This window comes from Furipterus horrens, unplaced genomic scaffold (assembly GCF_987537825.1).
Source record: "Furipterus horrens unplaced genomic scaffold, mFurHor1.1.pri manual_scaffold_4, whole genome shotgun sequence".
Taxonomy (NCBI): Eukaryota; Metazoa; Chordata; class Mammalia; order Chiroptera; family Furipteridae; genus Furipterus; species Furipterus horrens.
In genome coordinates this window covers 14,360,039-14,383,608 of record NW_028327174.1, presented here as the reverse complement: position 1 = coordinate 14,383,608, position 23,570 = coordinate 14,360,039, and the positions used below count along the sequence as shown (strand labels likewise).

General features: G+C 42.9%; 1 protein-coding gene and 1 long non-coding RNA gene across 2 annotated transcripts in view; one reads left to right on the top strand and one right to left on the bottom strand.

Moving 5' to 3' along the window:
- Positions 1-23,570, top strand: part of STAB2 (stabilin 2) — a 125,839-nt gene that overhangs the window by 2,361 nt on the left and 99,908 nt on the right. Inside the window, exons 2-9 of the mRNA XM_090272601.1 lie at positions 778-911; positions 3,144-3,265; positions 11,106-11,191; positions 12,030-12,099; positions 17,805-17,900; positions 18,601-18,726; positions 19,948-20,144; positions 21,670-21,800. Coding sequence (XP_090128727.1) covers positions 778-911; positions 3,144-3,265; positions 11,106-11,191; positions 12,030-12,099; positions 17,805-17,900; positions 18,601-18,726; positions 19,948-20,144; positions 21,670-21,800 — 962 coding nt within the window. The remainder of the gene's footprint in view (positions 1-777; positions 912-3,143; positions 3,266-11,105; positions 11,192-12,029; positions 12,100-17,804; positions 17,901-18,600; positions 18,727-19,947; positions 20,145-21,669; positions 21,801-23,570) is intronic.
- The window catches only part of LOC150011160 (uncharacterized), a 32,869-nt gene continuing 26,379 nt past the window's right edge, over positions 17,081-23,570 (bottom strand). Inside the window, exon 4 of the long non-coding RNA XR_016510430.1 lies at positions 17,081-17,298. This is a non-coding gene — a long non-coding RNA (uncharacterized LOC150011160). The remainder of the gene's footprint in view (positions 17,299-23,570) is intronic.

Here is a 23,570-nt window from a genome sequence, read left to right as displayed (position 1 = left end):
TTGATGGGGAAGTGAAGGGAACTTGAAAAAGGTGAGGAAATTCATTTGGGAGGATCAGCATCAGCTTGGACAATGAGGGATCCTGAAACAGGGCCAAAGTGTGGCTACTTCATTCATTGTAACAGTTCTCCACAGCCTTTGGTGACTAGTCATTTCTGATTTCCTACAATGCATTTATTTAATTGACAAATAATTACCGAGCATTACTATGTGCCAGACATTATTCTAGGTGCTTCAGACGAAGCAGCAGAGAACAAAATAGAAAAAGATTGTTGCCCACATGGAGCCCACATTCTAGCTGGACTGTAATCAAGGGACTACAAACATCTTTGGAGCAGGAACTGTATTCTCCGTGGCATTGGCACCCAGTCTAGCCAATTCCTGTGGAATTAATGCTGAAAGGACATCCTTGAGACATGTCAGCTACGACCAATTGACCTTGAATGATCTGCCTTAACAATTTCATTTGAGAAGAGTACTCTACAGTTTATTTCTCCATTTAGAGAAGCGTATGTAATGAGGTTATGTTACCTTGCTGGACTCCAGGCTCTCCATCAGGGTGGTACAAGCAGCCTCTTGCACAGCCATGGCAGACATTGCTTGTTGATCCCAACTCTCTCTCCAGATAAGATTGAAAGCATCCTGCCAGTCATGGCTAATCAACCTCATTGCCATCCTTGTCATTCCATTGATGTAAAGTCGATGGAGAAGATTGGCCAAGCCAGGCTCTGCTAATGGAACTTGATTTTTTTTTTTTTTTTTTTTATGTTTTTACAGACAAACAGATGCGATAAGAAGTCTGTGCTCATCATTAGGACTGAGTGCCAATCCTGCTCACTCAACTTGGAAATTAACTGCCCAGATGGTTACACCAAGGTTATCAATGGCTCCGTAGGAGTTCGCGATTGCAGGTACTCATTATGAGAAAATAGGTGTGCTCGAATTTTGAAACTCAAGGGATTGCGAATCCAAATAGAAACCTCCTGTCTCAAAAACTGCAAAACATTTCCATGATTTTCTCTTTCTCTAAGACTGTATTGAGCCCAAAGTTAGGTAATTCACAACTATGACCTCGAGTGTAAAAAATATATTATTATTGATTTACAATGTAATATAAAATTGACTACATTACCTTGCACATAAACATTCTTCCTTCATTTTGCCCTTCTTTAGTTTGAGAATCTGGGTTTTGTGTTACTGGAAAAGGGTTCTAGGCAGAACCCATTAAAAAGCCTTGTTGGGTCTGATAGTCACCTCACTAGCTATAGACCCTGATGCTAATCAGAACCCAAACAAGGGAGACAAATAACTTCCAGCTCTGTTGCATTTTATATGAGCACTGACTTCCTGAAATCCTCTTAAGATTCGAAACTTTCAGGATTCCAGGCTAATCTTGGCAAAATATGACAAGCTGTTCCACTTACCACCTAATGGATGCAGCCACGTAGCTCAACTGCAAGTACAATTTTTTTATTTACTCAGTCTCCTAATTTAAAAATTAAGCAGTACTCAATGAGTTTCATTTTTTTTTATTTTATTTTTATTTTATTTTATTTATCTGTTTTTAGAGAGAAGGAAAAGGAGAAATAGAAGGAGAGAAATATCACTGTGTGGTTGCCTCTCACATGCCCCCAACTGGGGACCTGGCGTGCAACCTAGTCATGTGCCCTGACTGGGAATCAAACCGGCGACACTTGGTTCACAGGCCAACACTCAGTCCACTGAGCCACAGCAGCCAGGGCTCTCAATGAGTTTCATTTTTAAGTCAGAGATGAAGAATTAGTATGATTTCTTACTTTGTGCAAAATAAAACTTTAACACTATTATACTACACTATTTAAAATTTGTGCTTGCTTAATGTGACTGCACTATATCCTAAACCCAAATCATCATTTTTAATAAAAGTTTCCCAACACTAATTGGCCTAAAGTTAGTAAACATATATGACAGTTGACCACTCAATTACCAAAGTGGGTGCACATTTGCCACTAGATTCTTTTAGAAAGTGCATCAAAAAGACTTAAGGTTCAAGGTTAAAATTACATGGTGACTTTAGTGAGAACATTTTGTACTGGTTACTTTTTTTCATGGCCAAAGTTGGTATTTGGTTATGTCCCACCCCACCACTCTACCCTAAGCACACACACACACACACACACACACACACACACACACTCACACACACAGAATAAGATTAGTTCTCTGTTTTAGAATTGAAGATTTTGATTTGTCACTTATTTGTACTGGAACAAACCCAAGGTTGGTTCTTGAGGGGACATTTGTTTCTAATCTTGAATCTCCTTTTTCCAATCATTATAGAGAGGAGTCCCTGTCAGTATTCTCAACCTTCCAGAGAAATTGTCAACTCTGTCTTTAATCTGACTTCCCATAGAGCCAGTAGCTCTGTGGTTTATCAGCTACATTACAGGCACTGGTTTAGGAGTACCACCTTGAACTCACCAGCACACTATTAGTAACAGGCCAGCTGAAAGAAACAATATTCATGGAGAATAATCTCTAGAAACACTAGAGTCAAATCCTGCAATAAGTCACCCATGCAGAGATCTCTGTAAATAGACAATAGCCATAAAATGACTATTACAGAATTGTACCTCAGATGGTACAAAAACCGTTCTAAGGAACTCATCATTGTATTTCCCCCAAGAAAACTGTGGCAGACATTGCTCACTACATTACACCACCTCTCACAGAAATTTCTACATCTACGGTATCCTGAGCAGTTGGTTAAATTCACAGATTCTGTGTACCACATAATGCACGACTTTTTTCTTCTTGCGTTGGCTGCTAGAACACCCAGTGACAAGTTTGAAGTCCTCTTGTAGCATGTGCCTAGAACCTAACATCATTTTTTTCATCTAACTTCACTTCTGACGTCATTTTAGATATTTCACCCCTATTTTAATTGTGCCCTGATTTTTTCATATATTTCTTACAATTAAAGACAAATCATGATTATTATTTCTTTTTCTATCTATTGTGTTCAATGTGTGTGTGTGTGTGTGTGTGTGTGTGTGTTTAATATAGGCAAGTGTAAAGACCTTTAAAAAAACCTAGGGCAATTCCACTGCCCAGAGTTAGCGCATTGCTCTGATTATGGGTTATGTTTCTCTTTACCATTCAAGGTATATCTTTGAGATCAAATCACTCTCTCACCGGATATCTCTCCCTGGATGCCGCCACCTCTGTAGGAAAGACTACCTCCAGCCTGAGTGCTGTCCAGGCCACTGGGGCCCACACTGCATGGGTAAGCAGAAAATGCTTTTCTTGGATTTGGTTACTTCCTTCTCGATGTCCCATTTGATGGAAAATTAAGAGGAAGGAAACTTGATAAAAGGAGGAATGTCAGCATCTATATAGAAATTCACATTTCTGTCTGTATGTAGAAAATCTTTCTTGCCTCTCAGCTTTTCTAAAGAAATCTGCTTTCCTCCAGTTAGAGATTTGTCTTTAAGAGAATTCCCTTACAATTCAGCAAAAGTGACAATTGAAAGGCTATCCATTTTTACAACAAAAAGTAAGTAAACCTAGAGAGGAAGTAAGAATGCTGAGTTCTTATGATCCCAAACAATGTTCTGTAAGAAGTTTTATGACAATATCTCAAAGGCTGTAGTTATTATTTGGTAACCAAAAGAATCACTGTAAGAAAAACTAGCCAAGTCTGAGTCAATAGTATAGTTAGATTCCTGTGGTAAAGCATAGCATTTGTTACCTGAAATTGAACTTCTTTCCTAATTATAGATGTTTACACTCAAGTAGTGACTGTATCTTTGCTATGACGTGCAAATTAGGTGAGACCCCCTTTTTTTCTTGGATAGTAAAAAATCAGGCATTTTAATTCATGAACTTACCCTTTGTCTTCCATCTTCTAAAACATAAAGAAAGTATCACAGTTATGCACTTAGGGGAAGAGATTAGTTCTCTTTATCTTTTTTTCTGATTAAAATAATATAAGCAAATTGTACACAGCTTGTAAAGAAAAATACAAAGAAAGAAAAATAGCAACTTGTATTTTGGCACACATAGGAAACCCTAAATATTTTGGTCTATTTCCCTGATCTTTCATCCCATATGGCTTCTTGATAGTTGAGCCCATAGTGTCTGCATAATGTTGTCTCTGGCTTCTTTTTGTAACTGATGAATAATATCTTCCATTTATTCAACATCATTGACATTGGTTACTAAAGAGGGCTTTGATCTATATTATCTAATGTCATTCTTAAAACAAATCTTTGAGTTAGACATTTTTATCTCCATTTTGCATATGAGAAAGCAGATATTCGAAGATTGTTTCTTGCGCTTCCTTTGAGCTTTTAAGTGATCACGCAAATTCAAGTTCAGGGCTGCTGGCACCAAACTTGACAGAGAGAGAAGGTGGGGAGTTAGTATCTTCTAAGTGTTTTTTCTTTTTTTTTTTTTTTATTTCTCTTTTGATTGATAGTCCCTTCAGTGCTCCCCTCCTTAATGCCTGGATTATGCTCCTTACCCGGAAAGGTCAAGGTTTGGGGTTTAGGATATCCTGGCTCTTCTCTCTGTTGACTGTTCTGCTCTCAGTTTTGCCCCAGCTTTGTTGGCATGGTGTGTTTTTAAGAGTTTATTAGATCAGAATCAAATGATTAACCCAGACATCCAGATTTTGACGACTTTTTGAATATCAAATGTGATCACATCACATCCCATTCTCACAGAGATCCTGATGTAATAGAAAGAACTCTTAGATTTACTTTTCTCTTTCTAACCCACAAAAACTTATCTGATGCTAAGTTATTAACCATACACAAAGTAGACAAGAAAGGCTTTGTCCAAGATACAGTAACAAAAGTCAGCATGTTCAACAGAATGAATGACAGGCGGATCACAGCCAGGAGAGCAAAAGAACTAGGGGCCTGCTACCAAGGTTTAGGTTTCAATCTAATTCCATCATTACTGGTTTGGTCAAGTCATGTCTGCTTATGCCTGATCTCCTTAGCTGTCAATTGGGGTAAAAGTCCTACTTCACAAAATATATTAGAGATTTTAATACATTGATATAAGTGAAAATACTAGACAACGTGTATGACAGTAAGAGATACTTCATAAAAGTTTTATCAATAAATGAATGAGTGAATCACAGTAAAAATAGACCTCTGATAATTAAAGGCAAATAAAATGACACCCTGTCTCCAAAGCTTTTTTAAACAGTGGGTAACTAAGAAAACATGAGCAAGCAAGCAGGATTCAAAATCTTTCATGCCGTCATTCTGTGCTAGGCACAAATATGACAAGGGTCACATCTAAGATCAAAGGCATCTCAGAGGATTTTTTTAATATTCAGGCATTTTCTTCTGATAGGTCTCAAGGCCATTGCAGCAAAACATGTGAAAACCAAGGCTTGGACATTCTGCTGTCCTCTCGTTGGGGCAGAACTGTGCTCTCCTTTATCTTCGTCTTCCAAACATACTAAATGTTTCAGAAGACTTCCTTCCTTTGGTTCAGGAAAGAGATAAGTCTTCTACTGGACTGTGTGTTTCACCTCTTACTCACATTCTGTGGTGATGACAAGAGAGATCTTGCCTATCACTTTACATTTCCGCAAGGATAAGGCCATTCGGAGCTGCTGACATGCATCCATCCTTCTTTTTAAGGTGGAAGCACAAGCTCTGGAATGGCCTTCTTTCCAAGGCAAGAGCAACACCCACTTCCTTTTTAATGCACTGAAATATACATTCATACTCAACACCGCTGGGTTACTTTTAAAATTATTTTAATAGTACCTTATTCAAATTAGAAAGTAACTCTATGATCCATTCTGAAAACATGGAAAACACAATGAAAAAAAATTACTCATCATCTTCTAAAATTACAGTCTAGGAAATATAGTGAATAATATTGTAATAACAATGTATGGGGTCAGATACTAGACTTATGGGGGTGATCACTTTATAAGTTATATAAATGTCTAATCACTGGGGTGTACACCTGAAACTAATATTGTACATCAACCATAATTGTTGAAAAATGAAAATTATTAAAATGTTTATTCTTCAGAAGTAAGACATATCTGCTAAAGAAAATTATGTAATACTAATAAGTAAAATAAGAAAATAGATATCAATAAGCTTCTGAAGATATCCACTACTGAAGTGTTGCTCAATTTGTAGAGTAATATACAGTTGGGGTTTGGAGGCATAGAAATCTGGATTTAACAAACCTGCTCAAGAGTTTATGAGCTCCATTATTGTTGATCAATTTACTTTACCAAACTAAGGCTCACTTTTACCATCTGCATAATGGAAGTGATAATCAGCCTGGTTTTTTTGTAAAGACAAAAAAGAAAATGTAGCTATTACTATTAACTGTTGTTATTAATACTATTGTTGTTACCTTTCACTACTTTTTGTTTGAGCTGTAACAATTTTTATACCCACACACTGCCTTTATTTAAAATACCATACTTATCATATACTTTTAGGTAGTTTGTCATTTTCATTTAACTGTGAATTTTGAAAAATTTCTGTGCCAATAGAAATGGCTTTGTGGCATTTTTTAAAGTTCTATCATTTAGTTAGCAAATGCATTATTTTGAACATTTAACTTATTTCCAATATTCCCTTTGTTAAATGAAATTCCGATAAACATCTTCATTGCCAAAAAAAAAAAAAAGAAGGCATGAATTCTCACTTGAGGGGAAAAAAAAATATCATCCTGACATAACAAAGGTGTTTCTACCCATATTTAATATGCTTATCCCTCACAAAACTTGTACTGCTTTGTCAGATGTGCATATGGAAGTCTTTTCTCATTAGCACAAAAACATATTTTTAACCATAAAAATTAACACATTTAAACAACCAATTTCTATTTAAGATAAAACAGATTTTTTTTTATTTTAACATGCCAGTTCTTTTCATTCCAACATTAACATTAACAGATTTGTGCTACAACTCAAAGTAATAGGAAAAGAATGTGGAAAAACGATCTGACTCTTCCAAAGGGAAATGGCCTTGATTCTTCTCTTTGAGGTCAATGCCATCGAATTGAGCACATTCATTTTTTGTATTGTGTTATTTTTATTTTCAGACCACTTTTTCTTTCCTGTTGTATGATCCTTGCTATTCACTGCACAAGTTGCAAATAACAGACTATATGGATTTGAAACTCTTCTTTTAGGCATGTCATTTTTGGCTTTGAGTGACAAATAATGCTGAGTCCATGTGAGGAACCTATTTCACCAGTTTCCCAGACAGTTTCAACCAGACCTATATTTAAATTTATAAAAATATTGTGTATTTATTCTTACATATTTAAACTTCAGTCACCTTCAAAGTACTCTCCATTAGATGCAATACACCTATTGAGACTTTTTTCCACAGATCAAAAACTTTTTAAATTATTTATCTAGTTGTTTTTTTTTTTAATGGACTACCAAGACATACTTTCTGCCTAGCTGTGCACCGAGCTTTTAAACAATGGTGGTAACATGAAGTAGGCACTTCTAGAAGTCCTTGGGAGATAAAGTTACACAGAGGTCCTTTGCCTCTTGCTGGCCAGGAAGTTTATTATCTTCCTTTAAAGAAATGGGCAGTTGATGATTTGCTGACAGATTATAATGGGTAAGCCTCCTGCATGAGGAAAGTCACAAGCAAGGGACCAGCAGAGTAGCGGTGACCAAAAGGAAATGTGATAACAACTTAAAATAGCCTTATCAGCTCCTTGAGCCTCACAATGCCTCCAAAATGAGACGTGCCCTTAGAGCAAAGTCTGTAATCTCTCTTTCCAGCGTGGTTGCTGAGCATGTCCATTTTACCATCTTTTTTCTTAATGGGAGCCCAAAGTGATAGTAAGTAATTTGAGAAACAGGAAAGAAGCTTACCCTTTTCCATAGAAACCTTCACCTCCCCCCTGTCTGGGACAATCTACATTAATTTTTCCACATACTCAGTGGCTTTCAAACATTAATGTACAGTAAAATTACTGTCAAGCCTGTGAAGATGCATATTCTTGGGGCTTACACCCAGAAATCTCCATTCAAGAGGTGTGAAAGTCCAAACCCAGCATAACATTGTAACAGGTTATTATTGACTGATAGGGTGAATATGGACTGAAATCCAGCCCATCCTTGGCTCACCAAGCCCTACACTCTGGTCCACCCCAGGGAAGGGCCATCTCTCAATTTAATTTCATCTTCCTGCCAAGCCTAGCGCCTGCGGGTATATGTGGACAAGAGCAGTAGGGTGGGGGAGCTCTTTCTGATTTGCACAAAGGCTGTCGATGCCCTGGGGGATTAGCCCAGGTCCTGTGAAAAGCAGATGCCAAGACAGGGCTAGAGCTGGAAAAGATTAATGAAAAGAAGCACCTGTGAGGGAAAAGGAGAAGGAAGCCGGGAGATACAGGGGAGCCGTCAAACAGGTACAGGTCTGACCCTTGTGAATAGGGAGGGAGCCAAAGATGGTTGGAATGGAAAAGTCTTAGACTACATGTAGTTCTTTAAAAATTGGTGAAGTTGATGGGGTTTCCTCCAGCCAAAGTCACCCAACAGAGGAGTCCCCCTTCTTGCAAGATCAGGCCTGCCTTGGTAACCCTGCCGTCTCAGCCACTGCTAGAGGCAGACTTGGAAATTATGGCTTAATGAACAGAATGGTGTATCTCAGGAAAAGTATTCTCCCCCCATAATGATCCAAGAGGTGCATTTCCATGGCTGCTATTCTTGGAGAGGAGAGCCTTCAGAATCTGCCTTTGTGACAGTCCCCACTCCCAGGTGATTAGAAACAGATGGTCCAGTGAACTCCCTTAGAGGAACACCTGCCTATATTTTTAAGAAGGAAGGCTTGCTAACTGTCCCCTAAGGAAAAGGGACACAATGTCACAATCTTGGGAGTTGGGATGCGGGAAGCTCCCCAGTTCTTCAGTGATCAGCCTAGAACATGGTTATATTCTCAATAGATGACTCTGACCTATTTTCTTCTCTATATGTTAGCCCAAGGCATGGGCTGAGTGGAAGGGACACCCAGGTGATGGCATCAGAGGAGGAGTCCAGGAGAACATCTTTGTGGGTGGGAAGAGCATGTCTGGGGTAGTCTTCTGGGGTAGACAGAAGGGACGTGACATAGGAGAGGAGTTAGCTCAATGCACAAAGGAGACTGGCATTGCCTGCAAAGCTAAAAATGCCTGGAAGGGCATTTCTGCAAGGTGGCACTGATTTCTGTGGGTCAGGGTGGAGGAGGCTCTGTGTCCCTCTGAGCCAGCCCAGAAGGGAAGCTGGGGGGTCTCTCAGAGAGCCCCTCACATGCCTAGCCCTCAGGAGAAGCACTGGGGCCGAGAGAAGTAAACAGTGGCAGAACTGTCACCTGTCTGTCTTTCTGGTCCTGCCCAGAGTTAGGCCTGGTTTCCAAAATACCATCTCAGCCCAAGAGGAGCATAATATCAAAAGGAAATGGGATAAGAGCCATCTGATAATCAGTGGTTTCTGGAAACGCTCTCCCAGCACTCTGTGTACTCCACTGAGAACTCAATGCTTCCGCTGGTTTTTAGATGAAACTTAAAGTGCACACCTGGCACCTGCTGGGTGAGCCCCTCTTCCTTTCTCTTCATCTTCACCTCCTGCTGCTCTTTTTAAGATAAAGACCATGATCTTTAACAAAGCCCTTCCTTAATGATCTGCCTATTGCCCTCTGTGGAGACCAGCTCTACCTAGGTCAATTGGGCCATTCAGAATTAGGTTGTTTTCGGTCAATGCTGATAATGTCCAGGCGATGGAGTGATGAGAGCTCTAGGTCTCTTCCCCCAACCCAGTTTTGTAAACCTGTATTTTTTTTTTTTTTTTTTTTTTTTTTTTTTTATTGTCTGTGAGCCCATGACTCTCTCCCCACTGAACTGGCAGGATCATGGAAATAGAGACTGGTCTGTGTGCTCACCCTGTCTATTGAGGACCTTATTTGGTCCTGACTCAAACAGGTGCCCAATAATTTATTTCCTGAGTGCTGTTCCCTGTTATACTGCCAATCTGAAAACAAAAAACAAAAAACAGAAACTGGAGAAGATGAATAATATCCACTCTAAAAACAGCTCCCTTTTCTTGAGTGCCTAATATTTCCAGTCCCTACCACAACCTGACAGGGTAACCAACACCAGAACTCAGTCTCAGAGCCAGGCACTGACTTCTCCCAAAGGGATACAGCTAGTGAAAAGTTGGCCTGGGCTTCGAACCAGAACATTCTGATGGCAAAGTCCCCGTTCTCTCATGAAACCCTTGCATCTCTTGTGACCACTGCCCTAGCTGGTGAGAATAGCCCAAACCAACGCATTGGTCTTCGAAGCGATTTGTAAATATTAGCTACATGTCAGTGTGTCTTCTCCTTCACTCACCCCACACACACCTCTATTGCCTGTGCTGTGGTTCTGGTGCACAGTCATGCCTGGTTGGTAGCTAGCATGGGGGTGGAGAACAGTGGGGGAGACTCTGGAGCACCTGCCTGGGTCTGAAACCTGGCCCTGCCACAGTTGTGGAAAGGAAGGCCACGGACTCAAAAGTATACAACTTAGACCCCAGAGTTTACTAATATTCATCGCACAGGATAGAACCAGAAGAGACAGACAGAACCCGGTCTACAGATGCCAGCTCAATTGTCTCACTTGTCTGTACCTGAGAGTTCCACATGTTCTTTGAAAGAACTAACCTAGTAAAAAATAAATTTTTTTTAATGAAAGAACTAACCTAGTCGCTCAGGTGAGCCAGTAAAGTGACTTGGAGAGCATGGCTTCCATCTCGGGTCTGTTTTTCAGAAGTCTCTTTTTCCAAGACCTGTTTTTTCAGTTTTTATGGCTGCTGACTTCTCAGAAGATAAATGGCCTAGAAAGCTTGTGGCACAGGAAAGAGCCAAACAAAAGTCTTTGTTGGTGAGGTAAGTGGGAAGGGCAGGCAGGAAGGTGGACTCTTCCAGTGGAGAAGGGGCCCCTGGCCAGCTCGATGACTTTGGGCAAGCCACTGTACTACTCCATGCCTCAGTTTCCTCATCTAGAAAACGGCACATAGTAGGTGCTGAATGCATGCTTGCAGAATATGTGTATGCCATCATGAGCAAATGAATCTGAGCTCTTTGGTTCCCTAGAATGCCCAGGAGGCGCAAAGACCCCCTGCAGCGGCCGGGGCAGCTGTGCAGATGGCATGGAAGGAAGCGGAAGCTGCTCATGCCAAGTAAGTTGAGAAGTGTGTTCTTCTCCCTGACTCTGCTCCCTCTACTTACCTTTTGCCCCTCCTTCAACACACACACTTGCGTGCACACACGCACACTAGATGGAGTCTCTAAGAAGCAACAATACTAGTAAAACAGGTAGGCAATCTGCAGCAAAATGACATCTAAGAGGCTGCAGGCCTTCGAGTCAGTAGGCCTTTGAGTCAGTTAACAGCTCGGTCTTGAGTGTATCCATCTGTAAAATGGGTTTGGTAATAATCCTATGCAATTACATTTGCTGAAAAGTGAAATGAGATCACATACATGAAAATATTTGTGCAACTGTGCAAGGCTATAGAAATTGTTGTTGTTGCTGATAATAATCCCTATTAGCCGACGGCTCTCGGTGCTATCCACAGCACCCATTGTCAGGCACTGGGTCTGCCAATGGGGGAATTTCTTTGTTTTCCCATGAAAGTGACTTTTCGCAAGTTTCAAGCCTTTGGGTGCAACACAAAGAAATCCTTCTGAAAATGAGCTCAGCTCTCTTCAGAAACACAACACTGAGTTTTCATTTCATCCTTGGCTGAAATTATGTTATGGCTGTTGCAGTTTTCTTACAAAGAGTTCTGGACTCACAGTAAAAAAAAAAAAAATGATGCAGATATTAAGGCACACATTATAACAGAAAAACAGCAAAGAATACAAGAAATAACAGAAAGAAGGAGCTTCAGGATTGGCACAGAGGAAAGGTATAGTTGAGAAACAAACACCGACCAGACCGCCAGTGAGAAATCCACGGGCCTCCTGGGGGATGTAAGCCACTTCGGGTCTAATAGCGCCTACCGGGGTGTTTTGCAGGATGGGTTTGGTGGAACAGCCTGTGAAAAGTGTGCTGACGACAACTCCTTTGGACCCACCTGTGCAGGAGGTATGTCTGATTTTTGTATAATCCAATGCATTTGGAAAGATTGGAAGTCAAACATGGCTTATATAGCTGAAGACCCCAGAGAGACTGTTCCTTGGGGGGGGGGGGTGCTGAACAGTTATGTATAACCACGTCTACAAAGGCAAAACAAAGACTTGACAACAAATCTGATAAAATGCAGTTCTTGGAAAAAGAAACCGTTTTCTGTGGTTTTCAGCACTTCCAGTCAGCTACTCACCAGCAATGCTTTCTGGCAAACTTGGGGGCATACAATTCCATCTCTCAGACTCAAGGATTCAATATCCCACCTTCTTTGCCTGCCTTGAGAACTTCCCAGATACTGGTCTCAGGAGTGATCTCTCCCCAGGGGCCTTTACTTCCACACAGGTCCCACCACATCCTAACCCATCTCTTCCTTTGGGGAGTAAATACCTGAGGTGATCAGAGATTGTTGGCTCCATTTTGCAGGTTAAACAAGCAAAAAACAAACAAACAAACCTGACACTGGTTTGTCTATTCTTTTATTTTTGGCCCCCTGTCTCTAGAAGTAGACACTAAAAAGGACTCCAGTACAAGTAGCATATCTGGGAGGTGACCCCAGACACACTAAAAAAGTGACATAGAGGAAATAAGACAATAAATTTGTGTTATTTTAAGACACCGGGTTTGGGATTATTTGTTACAGCAGCAGTAGGAAACTAGTACTTGCAGTCATGGGGAGGGGAGTTGTCCATTCCCTGGCACTTCCAGCCCCCAGTGAGCATTCAGGGGGACCAGCCTTCCTTGAAAGCATTTGCAGGTTACTGGGAGTCAGCTGTAATGTGAAGAATTGGTGGGGCCTGAAGGATGTGGGCATGGTAGGGACAGTGTCAGCCAGAATCATTGTCCTCCGAAAAGGATATATCAGTTGGTCTTTCTCTAACACCACCTTGGTTCTGGATTTTATGGAAAAAATCAAATTCAGTAGATACTGCATTGATTCTAATTTTCTTGAAGAAAGCCTGCGCACATACATGTAGACATCCCACCCTCATAAGTGCACACGCTCTGCAATAAGATTTATCTGCAGTAGCAGAGGCATTGTCTCGTTCTAATAACCCATGGGATTTTTGAAGGCAGACACCATTATACGTCTTTATCCCCAATATCTTCCACAGGACTACCTGCACAGTAGACACTCATTCCACTTTTGTCAGCTAAATGAGTGAGTGAGCGAGCGAGTGAATGAATGAATGAATGAATGATCTAATTAGCTCCAGCCGTGTTGACCTGACTCAAAACCATGCTTTTGAAAGGCAGCATATAGAGCCCCAGCTTTAGACTCAGAGTAGATTTCAGCCCCAAGTCTGCCAATTGCAGGAACTTTAAGTCTATAAGCATAGCCGGCGTCTGTGTCTTCATCTGTAAAAACAGAAATAATGTTGTCTTCTTTAGGATTATTGTGAGGATTTAATGAGATTACCAGTGCATGATAAACATTAGCAATTATTAATATTACCTGTTATTCCCTAGTGGCCTCCAATCTTAGAACTTTCTTCATCCAGCACTCCATAAATGATTATTATTTCATAAAGTGTTAGCAAAAGCAAATTTAAAAGAGATGTCGGAAGTCTGTATAGCTTTAAGATTGTACATTATATAAAAGGATATTAAAATATCAACTGTTTAGAAAAAAACATGTTTCCTAAATAGGCCCTTTCCTACCATAATACCAGAATTTAAATCCTGTATTTTAAATAAATATTGAAATGGGAAGGAAGAAAGACAGCATCTAGCATTGCTTACTTCCCAAGAAAGCTGAGTCATTAGTTTGGGGTGAAAATTTAGAAAGAAGGAGAGTCCATGTTGCCCCAAGAAACTGGTGTTGGTTGCCAATGAGCACAGATATACATGGAGGTTCCAAACATTTCTAAACAAAGTGGCATTTATTCACATGTATTTTTGCCATGAAGAAAGGACAAGCGAAAGGGAGAAAGATGATATAGAAACGTAAATTGTTAAGAAAATTGGAAACCTAAACTGAGAGTCGGGAGAAAAAAAATTCTAAATTCTAGGTTCCGGTAGAAGCTCATGTGGTGATGGAAATGTTATGTATCAGGCTGTCCCGCAATGCTCCAGGTCACATGTGGCCATTGAGGACTTGAAAGGTGGCTGGTACATCTGAGGAACTGAATTTTAAATTTCAGTTCATGATACTTCATGAAGTTTAAATAGCCACACATGGCTGGCAGCTACCACATGGGATTGCTTCGCTCTACAACAGGCTTTGATATCAGACTGGCCCAAGTTTGAAATCGGCTGCTGTTGCACCCTCTCAAAGCCTTCCTCGTCTGTAAAATGGGGACCGCAATACCTGCCTCAGGGCTGATGATGTAGGAAAGCTGTTCGCACCATGGCGCAAGCACTCAATCAAAGAAAACAAGTATTAAGTGAGGACAGAAGCAATCCAACAGTGAGGTGAACATTTATTCGCCTGTGAATGAATGAATGAATGAATGAATGAATGGCTCAGTAATGGCTGGTCATTGCCTATTGGCCAGGACTAGGAGAACTTGCAAACCCTTTCAACCAGGCATCCACTGGGTGCCGGTGTCGTTTCACCCAATGGGGGGTTGGTACCTCAGAAGTGTCTGTTCTGCCTGTAAGTAGGACAGCTCTATTAGCTGCAATTTATTTTTAACACTGGCTTGAACCTGCTGCTGGAGCATGCTCCTACCCGACCAGCGATTAATTTAGACATGAGTTAGAGCTGCATCTGCCAAGGGTTTTTATCTTCGCTGCCAAGGCCCTAGCCCACTCAGTGCCTCACTCCCAGCTGGGGCAGAATGCAAAGCCCACTTTCTCTGATGTGACCCCCAACTCAGTCCCACAACTGTGCCTGGTTAATAACAGTAGCTGGCATTTGCTGAGTGCCTGCTGTGTGCCCGGTGGTGTGGGAAGAGGCTTGACATACATGACCTCTTTGGATCCTCACAGCAACTCTTCAAGCTGGGTTTCTCGTTTTATGGATGAAGACGCAGAGAGGTTTTTCAAGGTCATGCCAATTTTATTGGGACAGAGGCAGGATTTGACCCCAAGTGTCGGGCTCCTGAGCCTGGGTGCCCAAGCACTGTGCCATTTTTCCCTGGTGAGCACCCACCATTGGACCCCTGACAGGCAATGGGGATCCAAAGAGGGGAGAGATTAGGTCCCCAGCCTCGGGGAGCTAGAAACACGGGTGGCAATTTCGTTCCAGTGTAGCGCCATGGAATGCTACAAAAACACGGGGGAGAGAGCAGCTCACTCTGCCAAGGGGCCCAGCACAGCGGCCTTTGTGCACTATTGCTCTAACCCAAAGTCATGGCTTTGACCGCTTCAAAGTCACACACCCCAAGTTCCAAGTGTCTGCAGAGATCTGCAACAAATACCAAGGGCTCTTTAAGTGACATCTGGGAATCCCTCTGCCACTCATTTCTCCTCCTCAAGGACCCTCTTGAAAGAGGCTGGCAGCCCCACAATGCGTGTCAGAAGCTCCCAAAAGCTGTACCGAGTCCGCTGATCAGTCAGAGGCTGCGCTAGGAGACAGGACCCAGGGCTCATGCCGGATGCTTGGGTTCACACTGTGCAGCCTGAGGGGAAGCTTAGCCACAAGGATGCCTGTTGCAGTGAGCTGGGAATTGGGAGTAGGGGCTGAGTCACATTCAACGCGCCCCTTCTGCCCCCTCGCCTCTTCCATGGACCCCATGACAACACTCAGATCACACAATGTCATTGTAGCTCTCAGAGCCTGGCTTCCAGCCTGCACTGTGAGCTCCTTAAATTTAGATATTGTGAATTACTCACATCTGTGTGCCCCATGCCTAATACAGTGCCTGCCACTAGGTAGGAGCTGAGTAGATATTTTAAACTGAATTGAATTGAGTCTTCTTTGCTGAATTCGTAGTACACGGCCTTCTCACCCCAGTTATTTCTACGACCAATTCCACTTCTCTCCAGAACTCATCTGTTCCAAAAGCTACAGCCATGGATGGATGTCAAAGTGCTTTGCTAAAATAGAAGCAGTGGCAAATTGATTTTTGAAGAAAAAATGACGGTTGCAAATCTGACTTAATTCTTCTCTCTTTTGCATGAATTCTTGAGCTAGCCATCTCCCATTTTTCATATGTATTTTTCATACTCGTCGTCGGCAGCCGTCCGTCTCGAGAGATGATGGTGTAGCTTCTTAAGAGTCTATCTGCACCGCCGAGAATGGGCATGCAGTCCGACTCAGGAGTGACACGGTATCTGTCTCCTCCCGTGTTGAATCGACATCTTGCGATGATGCTGGAGTGTCCTCTCCAGTGAAGCTGAAGCTACAGAGCCTGGGCAGGGTGATATGGAGGGTCTGCTGTTGCCCATGCAGCAGACCCCCCCTCTCTTCACAGCTGAAGGGTCCAAGGGAAAGACGGAGTCAATACAGCTTGGCTTCAGGTGCGCCGCAGGAGTTGCCGGTGTTGACTGCAACGTCAAACCGCCTTAGGGACTGCGGCTCCGGATTTTCTGTCGGGGTTTACTCCCTTAGCCTTTCCCCTGAAGAGGTATGCCGCAAGGCAGCGGAGGTTTTTTGGAGTCAGAGTTTTCCTTCTCTGATGTGCCCTGACTGGAAGATCAAACCAGCGACACTTAGCTCGCAGGCCGACACTCAATCCACTGAGCCAAACCAGCCAGGAATATTTTTCATACTAATAAATGAATAAATGAATGGTCCCTACCTCACAGGGTGCTGTCATCATTAAATGAGATAATACATGTAAAGCCTGTGGCAGAATGCTTGGAAGATAGTAAGTGCTCAATGAAAAGAAGTGCAGGGCCAGTTCTAGGGTGAGGTGAGTGAGGGAAATGCCTCAGGTGCAGAACTTAAGGAGACATCAAAACCTCAATAATCAAGATAAATCATTTTATTAGTTATCTAGGGCCACTGTAACAACGTACAATACCACAAACTGGGCGGCTTAAAAAACAGGAATTTATTGTCTCAATGCTGGAAGCTAGAAATCCAGAATCAACATGTTAGTGGGCCAGTCTCCTTTCAAAGTCTCCAGGAGAAGATCCTTCCTGGCTACTTTCAGCTACTGGTAGCCACAGGTATTCCTTGGCTTGTGGCAGCATCACTTTGGTCATTGTTTCTGTCTTCACTTGGCCTTCTCATTCCTGAAATGATCAGTCCCTGGGCTGAAAAGTCACCTATTTCGAGTTATAAAACATAGTATAGTTATTCTCTGCTCTTCTGAATCTTTTTTTTTTTTTTTTTTTTTTACTTGCAGTGCCTTATCATTCAGGAAGTGGAACTTATTTTCATAGATTCCTGTTACCAACAGTGATAGTGTCAGTGGTAGCATTTCTCTCTTAAACATGATAGGTGTGTATAAGACACCCCATTAAATCTTTTGTTTGATGTAACCAGTTTGAAAATAGAGAAAGGAACTGCAATGCATGTGATGTGCTAAATATGCCTTATATACATTATCTCATTTGATTCTATAGAACTCTCATGATGTAGATATCATTATCCACCTGTTATACATAAATAAACTGAAGCTGTTAAAAGAAAATGAAGTCAAGGTTCGAGCCTGGGTCTCTAGGACTTCAAACCCATGGTTCCCCCTGCCTCATCTAGCAGAGTCTCCGTAAACACTATCTGAAAACATTATCCACCCAGGTACTGAAAAATCCCCATTTTCTGTCTGCAGTCTGCAAATGTGTGCATGGGGCCTGCGACAGTGGGATAGACGGCAGTGGAACCTGTGACTGCTACTCCGCATACACCGGCCCCCGCTGTGACAAGCGTAAGTACTACCCATTGTCTCAATGTCACACCAGGCCAGACGGGCACAGATGTGTGCATTTCAGACAGTGCAGGCCTGTGCGCAGGCCCAAGGCATGCTGTTCTGTACACCCTCTCCTCAGCCCTGTACATACCGAGGGCTCTACAGGACTGGCCACCTGGAGAGCTGGCCACCCCACCTTCAGCCCACACAGGGTCCCTGAAGCCACCCCGGCCCCAGCCACACACAGAAGTCCACTCTACTTCTGAGAGAGTCTCTTAGCTCCTGGTCTCAGTAGCTTCCTCGAACACCGAGTGAGACCTGACTCTGAACACCTCCCTGTGGATGACCTTCCCTAGAGGGAAGAATTCCATCACATCTTGCCATTAAGGCATCTTAGCACCTTCTCCAACAATCCAGGGACCAAGGCCACGCCCTTTGCAGTGACATCTGGATATCAGCCCTGGACGGAGAAGTGCTTGCTTACCTTGGGTAGTTACCTCAACCCGAGGGGAGTGGCTGCTCTTCATATTTCTGCTATTCCTTTATTCTGTAGAGTTCTTTACACTACAACTTTCCCTGCTCAAATTATTGTGTGTTTTCTGTCTTCTGCCTGTGCCCTAATACATTGCCTATTATTAAGAGGGAATATTGCCTTTGTTGAGTTTTTTAGAACTGGTTATTCTACTGATGCAGTTACCTCAACAACTTTCCTCTGCAGCCGTCCCTGAATGCGCAGCCTTGCTCTGCCCAGAAAATTCCAGATGCTCACTTTCCAGCAAAGGCAAAAAGAAAATAGAATGCAAATGCCTTCCCAATTACGAAGGCGATGGCAAACACTGCGAGCGTGAGTAGAATTTAGATCCTGCTTTATTAGTTGGGATGTTTAGGTTACTCAACTGAAAAAAATAAAGATGAAAACCTCACCACCTCCCTCTCTCGGCAGCCGTCCGTCTCGAGAGACGATGGTGTAGCTTCTTAAGAGTCTATCTGCACCGCCGAGAATGGCTGTGCAGTCCGACTCGGGAGTGACACGGTATCTGTCTCCTCCCGTGTTGAATCGACATCTTGCGATGATGCTGGAGTGTCCTCTCCAGTGAAGCTGAAGCTACAGAGCCTGGGCAGGGTGATATGGAGGGTCTGCTGTTGCCCATGCAGCAGACCCCCCCTCTCTTCACAGCTGAAGGGTCCAAGGGAAAGACGGAGTCAATACAGCTTGGCTTCAGGTGCGCCGCAGGAGTTGCCGGTGTTGACTACAACGTCAAACCGCCTTAGGGACTCCGGCTCCGGATTTTCTGTCGGGGTTTACTCCCCTAGCCTTTCCCCTGAAGAGGTATGCCGCAAGGCAGCGGAGGTTTTTTGGAATCAGAGTTTTCCTTCTCTGATGTGCCCTGACTGGAAGATCGAACCAGCGACACTTAGCTCGCAGGCCGACGCTCAATCCACTGAGCCAAACCAGCCAGGTTAACCACCTCCCTAATTTTAACAAAACGACCACTTCTGTTGCTCTCTGTGTCAGTAAATGAAATATATAGACAGTTCGAAGCAAAATGCTCATCATGAAACGAGCTCAACCACCTGGGTTCAAATCCCAGACGTGCCTATGACTGACTGCATGACCTCGGATGAATTCTTTAACCTGCCTGGGCCTCCATTTTCCTATCTAACAAATGGGGATAAAAATGGTACTTACTTTGGAGGGCTGTAAGGATTCATTGCGTTAATGTACGACAAATGCTTAGAACGGAACCCAGTGCGTATTATAAATTCTGTAAGCTTCAGTGCTTTCTTTCATGATCTTTTACATTTAAATTTGCATATCATATGGCAGAATAATATATCAATACAATACCTATAGTTATGATCTCTGATGGGCATATGCCAACCTGTTTGGTAGGTGAAAGTGATCAGGTAGGATAAGGTGAAGTGTGTCTTACACCTTCCTTTAAAATTGTTGGATTGCCTGTGCAGCTTTGATGAGCTGTGACTGGCGGTCCCTTCACGGTTCAGTGTTCCTTCTCCATCCCGGGTGTGGTAACTGCCTCTTATTTTGTCATTGCCTCTGAAGCCATCAATCCATGTTTACAAAATGTCTGCCATCCTCACGCTCATTGCACGTACCTGGGACCAAATCAGCACCGTTGTACATGCCAAGAAGGCTACCATGGGGACGGCCAAGTATGCTTACCAGTTGACCCCTGCCAAATTAACTTTGGAAACTGCCCTATAAGGTCTACGGTGTGCAAATACGATGGGCCTGGACAGGTGAGCTACTGCTGCATGGGACTGATGTGAATAGAAGCAGGACAACCTACCAAAGGTAAAACAAGCCATAGGTATAAATTGTCTCCCGGGGCTTCCCAATGCTCCCTTTCACTGTCCAGTTGGGCTTCCTCTGCAGACAGACTTGCGCGTGCTCAGGGGTGGCTGCAACGCATCCCCTTCCCTCCCCAGTGCACTCTCTACACTCACACTTCCCAAGCTCCCCAATCAACATTTAACTGTCCTCCATTCTCTTCTATCCTAGTCCTATATGGTGGCCAACAAACATATACACACCCCAAATTAGATTAACAAATTAACTATGTCAGTGACTTTCACTGGCAATCCTCCAGTCACTCAAATATTTTTTTCAAATATGCTCTCTCCCAAAGTGGTGAACACTGATAAAATGCCAGGCAGCACTGACAGAGTGTAAGGGGCAGTGAAGATATTCTGGGGTGTGCGACGCTGACCCTCAAAACTCACAGCATGACCTTGGCTGGTAAAATACCGCCTGGTCAGAGAACTCTGCTGAAGAGTCCAGTTGAAAGAACACTTTTCCTAATACCTCATTCATCTATCAAATATTTAGGGGTGCCTACTGCACTCAGAACTTCACACTGAGTTTTCAGTGGAGGAACTCCATCCAAACCTGCTGCCTGGGTAGGAGGAAAGGCTTCAGTGCCTGACCCAAACACAGTGATGGGTCCCCAGCTGTCTAATCAACACCCCACAGGAATACTCCTGGCATTCCCTGCATAGAATCTACCTAATCTTATCTCCTAGGAAAGGAATATATCACACAATGTTTCTGCTATCAATTTCTGAGCCAGATTTGCAAGACATTTCACTCTTCTCTAAATGAGATCCCCAGTGGGCAAAGTCATGTTAGAACCTGAACCAAGGTCCCAGAACCTTAAGAGTGAGGTTTAAAATATATTTTATCTCTTAAGATATGTGTCCTAAGGCATATTTTCTTAGAGACCCTCCATTGCTCACATAGAGGCAGTGCATTCATTATTTTCATTATTCCAGAGCAGGGTTCCTCAACCTTGGTATTAATGTTTGGGACCAGATATATTATTGCAGGATATTTGGGAGCATCCCTGACCTCTAGTAATACTATCCCCTATCCCATTGTGAAAATCAAAAATCTCCACACATGGCCCAATGTCATGAGTTCAGTGGCTGAAAACCAGTATTCTAGAGCAATACTTCCCATCTGAACCTCATTCTCTAGTCAGCTGTAGACCATCTAAAATCCAGAACCACAGCACCAGCAAAGCCCAGGGTTAGCAAACAAGAAAACCAAAGCGTTAAACTACCAAGAAGGTGTATAAGTTTCCGAACAGACAAGATATAGAGACAGGGGTTCTAAATCTAGACACTTTGACAAAGGTCTAGCTTAAGCCCACACTTTGGACTCACCCTGAGTTAATTTTTATGGCAGTATAAAGGCATGAACTTAAAAACATCAGCTTTAGTGACTAACTAGAACCCTCTCTGTTTTTTCTCCTGTCCACCAAAGTCTCACTGTGAGTGTAAGGAGCATTACCACGGCTTTGTACCCGGCGTGGGGTGCAGTATGACTGACGTCTGTGCATCTGACTCCTGTCACAGGAATGCAAACTGCTCCACCATCGCACCAGGCCGAATCAAGTAAGTTTTGGCAGTTTCACCACCTTCTTCTCTCCAAGTGGTGAGAGCAGTGGCCAGTCAACACTGTTTCTCGAAGAGAGGAAATGTGTCTCATCCTGCATCTATCCATCCACCCACCCCCACAGAGCACAATGCAAGGAGCACAGTAGGTACCCAATGAATCTTGTTTAATTGATGCATCATTCAAAAGTGGTTTCCTTTCTAATGACCATTAGAAAGTTCTGAAATACTGACGCGGCTGCTACCCCGGTATGAAGTGGTCAGAGGTTGGGGGAAGGAAGCCACTGCCGCTGGGAAAATGAATGCTGTGATCACAGGGGTTTGACCTTTAATGTATACGTCTGTTTCATCATCCGTGAAACATTGCTTGTTAGTGGTGCAAAACAAGAGCAGGGAAAGCGAGTAAACACTAGTGGGGGTTCCTGGACTCCAGGTTTTAAAAGGAGGGGTTTACTGTGAGTAAAAAGTATTTGTGTGAAAATTTCTGAGGCAGAGGCAGCTGGCGCAGTGGGATGGAGGTGGTGTTTGGAGTTTAAAGACCTGGGTTTGAGTCTTCCGCATGACCTTGGGGAAGGGACACCATTGCTCTGGCCTCAGTTTCTCTAGGTATAAAAGGAGCACAGTGATGTCTCTCTGCTTCATAAGGTTATTGTGAAGATTATATGAGGGAATGTTCTGGAAACTGCTCTACAGCTCTGTATCATGGTGTTATTAGTGGGTGAACTGAGGCTAGACCCCAAGTTTTTCCCAGACCAAGGCTTCTGTTCTGGAGCCACCTTCAGTTCTTTCTGTCATCAGCACCGAGAAGGATCAGACTGCCACCGTAGGCTCAAAGCCATAAAAGACATTGAACCATGGAATTATAAGAGCATCTGTGATTCCTGACCACCTTGTAGCTTCCTTTCACAGTTGGGTTTTGAATGTGTGGGTGTCCCCTGATAGGTCAGCATGTCCTATCTGGGCAAATAAGTAAATCAACACTCACTGAGCATAACGTGGAAAGAGCTTGGGTGTCAGAACCTCTGGGTTCAGATCACAGCTCTGCCACATACCTTAACCTTGCTGAAGGAGGGATATCGTGAGGATATCATGAGGTTACATCATCAATCTCTGAGCAGAGCCTGGCACATGGAAATCACTCCACAGATGTGCGCGCGCACACAGACACACCCCTGCTGTGGGGATAGTCACATATGCACCCAGCACACACAGAACACAAGCACGCCCTCTTTCAACATAGATTCTGGTAACACTGACGACCAAAGAAGCCAGCTTGCACACTTCCAACCTTCCTCTGAGAAACTTGAGTAGAATACGCCGAACACTTTCCTTTGCGTTTGAGGAGATAAAATTGAAAACATAAAACTAATGAACATTAGAGTAATATAAACTGTATTAAAACTTTTGTTTAGAATGTCAGCGGAACTGGCCATGGCTTTAGGGGTATGTGTGTCACTTACAAACCTCCCTGATCCTCCCTGCCCGTCACCCCCTGCCAAATAATGGCCTGTCTTCAGCAGGAAAGAGGCTTAGGGTAAAGGCTGGCTAAGTTACTTTGATAAAATATGGGGCCCTCAGCAAGTCAGGTAATTTAGTTCACCTCAGACAAAGATTTATTTTGTTTATGCTTCCTCAAGATGGCAATCTGTTTATGTAAAATATTCAAAATCACACTGCATTAGCAATTAGCATCAAAGAACACCCAATAAAGAAGAATGGGCTCAAATTCGAACTCCCCTATTCACCAGTGGGGTGACCTCAGATAAGTCA